Here is a 3498-nt window from a genome sequence, read left to right as displayed (position 1 = left end):
TCAGTGGGTTTATGAATGGATTGCCAGGTAAACCAAAAGGCAGATTGGAGCTATGGAGTCTGGCCTAGAGTAGGGGATGGATTTGAAGTTGAGGGTTGGGGGATTCAGGGTGTAGGGTTGGGAACTAAGGTGAAGGAAACAGAAAGACTGGGTTGGTAAGCATATTGACAGTTCAACCTGGACACTGTCACACCAGCATTCATTTTTGCATTCTCTTGATCCCATGGCCAAAGTCAGTCTATTCTCAGCACCACCTTCTGACATAATCCAGCAGCAATGTCCCTCACCTGAGGCCCCGAGGGAGGGGGGCTGTCCACTGGTTTTTACAGACCCAGCCACCACCACCCCCAGCTCTAGCCCCTGGTTCTTCACACATACCCTGTCAGGCTGTAGGAGTTAAACTCATTCTTGACTTTGGGTGGTTGACCAGGTGTTGGAGAGCTCCTAGTGGTGAGGGGCTGGGCCTGGTAGGCATCATAGTAGTTAGCGCGATTTCCCTGCGGTGAGCAGGAAAAGGAGAGGATGACTCCAGCTACCAGGGAGAACAGGGAGGAAATAATGCCCAAGTAAAGGGCCTCTCCAATTTCAAATTTCATGCTGTCAGGCACCATTGGGGAGTAGAAGTCCCGCAAGATCCCATGAAGATTCCAAGCAACAGGGATGAAGCTCAGGAGGCCTCCAAGGATGAAGAAGACTCCACCCACTATCGCCACTCTGTCCTTGGCTTGGGAATCCTGGCAGAAAACTGTGCATCTCATGCCCACCACAGAGATAATGCAGGCCAACGAGGAAATTGCACTGGACGTCACCATCATGGCCTGGGCAGCCTGGATGTCGGGGGGCAGGCCTAGAAGGGTGCTGTAGATGTCACACTGGGTGATGCCTGTGCTGTGTGTGGCACACTCCATCCAGAGACCCTTAGAGAAGCCGACTGCTGTCACAATGCTAGCACCAACATAAGAACTTGTTCGCCAGCTGGGGAGCAGCATGGCCACCAGGGTGCCCAACAGTCCCAGAAGGCCCAGGATATAGCCTATAAGTTGGATGCCAAGAGAGGCCATGGCAGACCTCTCAGTAGAAGTGTCTTCAGGGCTTGTTTTCTTGTGTTCTGGCTGCAGCTTTTGCTCCTTGGATCCCAGCCTCTGTTTCCTAATTTCAGAGAGTCTCTGCTATGCTGACTTCTCTTCTCCTTACAAGTGTCTGTGGGTGGCCGCAATCAGGCTCAAGAAGGCATCTAGAAGACCTAAAAAAAAATCCATAAACCAGATTAAATATTGACCAGAAGCTTATGAGAAACCAGAAAATACCGGGTGCTTTTTGAACTTTGTTATCTTTAGAAATAACGCATGAGAAAGGAAAAAAAAAAATTGAAAGTGGAGCCAAAATGTCATCACCTCCTGCGTAGGCACATGCTTTAGGTTGGCAGCCAGACAGAATTAGGGGCCAGACAGGTGGCCACTTTCAAGAAGGTGATGATGGCACTGGCAGTTGTGGTGGCTGTGTTAACTCCATGTTAGGCTGTTGGCTGGCGTGGTTCTGTCTCCAAGGCCTTCTGTTTAACACATTGCCCAGCAACAGTGACACAGGGCCCCTCAATTGCAGACTGAGGCCAAACTTCAGGAGACTGGACCAGGAGTAACAGGTCCTAAGATATAGCCTTGGACTCCAAGTTATTAGAAGCCTCTTAAATCTTCAAGGGCCTAGAAAGCAGTGGTTTATCTCTGGGTCATCCTACCCATGGTGAAAATCTACTCCAGGGCAAATTGGGGCAGGCAACAAAGTCTTCTGTCTATACTCTGAGAGTTCAGGTTCTCTAGGACCTGCCCAAATCCCCCTCCACAGGCTAGCCTAAGGCCTCCTGCATATATAATACACCCAAACATTTTCCATCTATTCTCCTAATAGATGGCCACATCAGCCCTAGACTTCTCAGATGATGTGGGAGGACTCTGGAGCAAAGGTTGTTCCAGGGCCTGGATGGAGCCCTAAAATTCCTTGGGCTCTCTGTTAGGGTGAACAGAGGAAAGGGAAGCCAAATAGAGGGCTTTGTAAGGGGAAAACATCTAAGCCAATCCTTTGGAAACTCAGAGCTGTCCAGGATTTTGTAGTGTTGAAGGAGTCCCTAATCTTGCCAAGGTTCAAGACACTAAGGGTAAAGGGCACATCCTTCCTCCTATCTTCTACAAGATCCTCCAGTCCACTAACTTTCCAACCCAGCATAATCTGGCTATTCCATTTTAGCCTTCCTCAAAATTTCTCTTACATTACCCATCTCTTAAATGTGAGTTTTCCTCAGAAGTCCATCCTTTTTCTCAATTAACACTCTATCCCTGAGTATACTTATGCACTCTCATGACTTAATCTCATACCTATCCACTGGCATTCCCAAATCTGTATTTCCGGTATAAACCTTCCTCCTGAGCTTCAAGACTGCCAAAACAATTACCTATTTAAAATGTCCACTTGAAAATCTCATAGACACCTCAAATTCAACGTGCTTAAGTAAGAAATACCATATTTTTCTGTGTATAAGATGCCCCCATGTATAAGACGCCCCCCACTTTCCCAACCCAAAATTAAGAAATCAATATTTTAAACATTTTGCTTAAGGTCTTTTTTGGCATCTTAAGGAGTTGTTCTTCCTGTTTTCTCCATTGTCTGGTCATACACTCAGTGGGAGGAGGTCCAAGTTGTCTTCCTGCAGCTCTATTTCCATGCTCTTTTGTATAGCTGATTACATTCAGTTTGAATTTTGCAGAGAAAGACAATCAGTATTTATCTTTTTATTGTTTGACACCTTTATGGGCTCAGAATGCTTGGGTCCCTGTTTCATCTGCACATTCTCCACCTCCACCTACAATTATGGCATCAGCTCACATTAGTAACAATAAGGATTGTGATTAGAGGAAACCTGTTTGACAAGGTATGGGCAGCTATGCACCCGCGTGGCTCCCTCCTCCGTTAACTTCCATGTATAAGATGCCCCTCGATTTTCAGTCTAACGATTTTAGAAAAAAATAGAGTCTTATACATGGAAAAATATGGTAGTCACTTCTCCCATCGCGCCCCTCCTCAAGTAGGTCTTCCCTGGGTTCCCAAATGGACACTGAATGATATCTCTATTGATCCCCTTGTGCCAGACCAAAATCCTGGGAGTGATTCTTGATACCTCTCTTACACTTATCCCTCATTCTCTATGGTTACTGTCTCACCAATTCTACCTCATGGCTATACCTCAAATCCATAGTACCAGTCTCTCTATCCCCACTGCTACTTTCCTAGTTCAGAGCTGCTTCATCCTCTTTCCTCTGGACTATAGTAATGACTTCCTAACTGGTCTTACTTCCAATCTTGCCTCTTCCAATTCATTCTCCACGCTGTGGCTAAGATGAGCTTTCAACACATTAATCTGATCAAGTCACTACTCTACATAAAACGTTCCAGTGGCTTCCATCAGCTAAAGAATGAAGTCCAAACTTGTTTGTATTCTATGACCTC

General features: G+C 46.3%; 1 protein-coding gene across 1 annotated transcript; it reads right to left on the bottom strand.

The window, feature by feature from the left end:
- Nucleotides 1-368: 368 nt before the first annotated feature.
- Nucleotides 369-1061, bottom strand: CLDN2 (claudin 2; the record flags this gene model as incomplete). Its single annotated transcript, XM_080652347.1, has 1 exon — nt 369-1061. One exon carries the CDS (start codon nt 1059-1061, stop codon nt 369-371), a length of 693 nt encoding a protein of 230 aa, XP_080508473.1.
- Nucleotides 1062-3498: the final 2437 nt, after the last annotated feature.

The sequence above is a fragment of the Plecotus auritus genome (genome assembly GCF_963455305.1).
Source record: "Plecotus auritus genome assembly, chromosome: X".
NCBI lineage: Eukaryota > Metazoa > Chordata > Mammalia > Chiroptera > Vespertilionidae > Plecotus > Plecotus auritus.
Note: the sequence above shows the minus strand (reverse complement) of the source record. Positions and strands in the feature narration are given on the sequence as shown.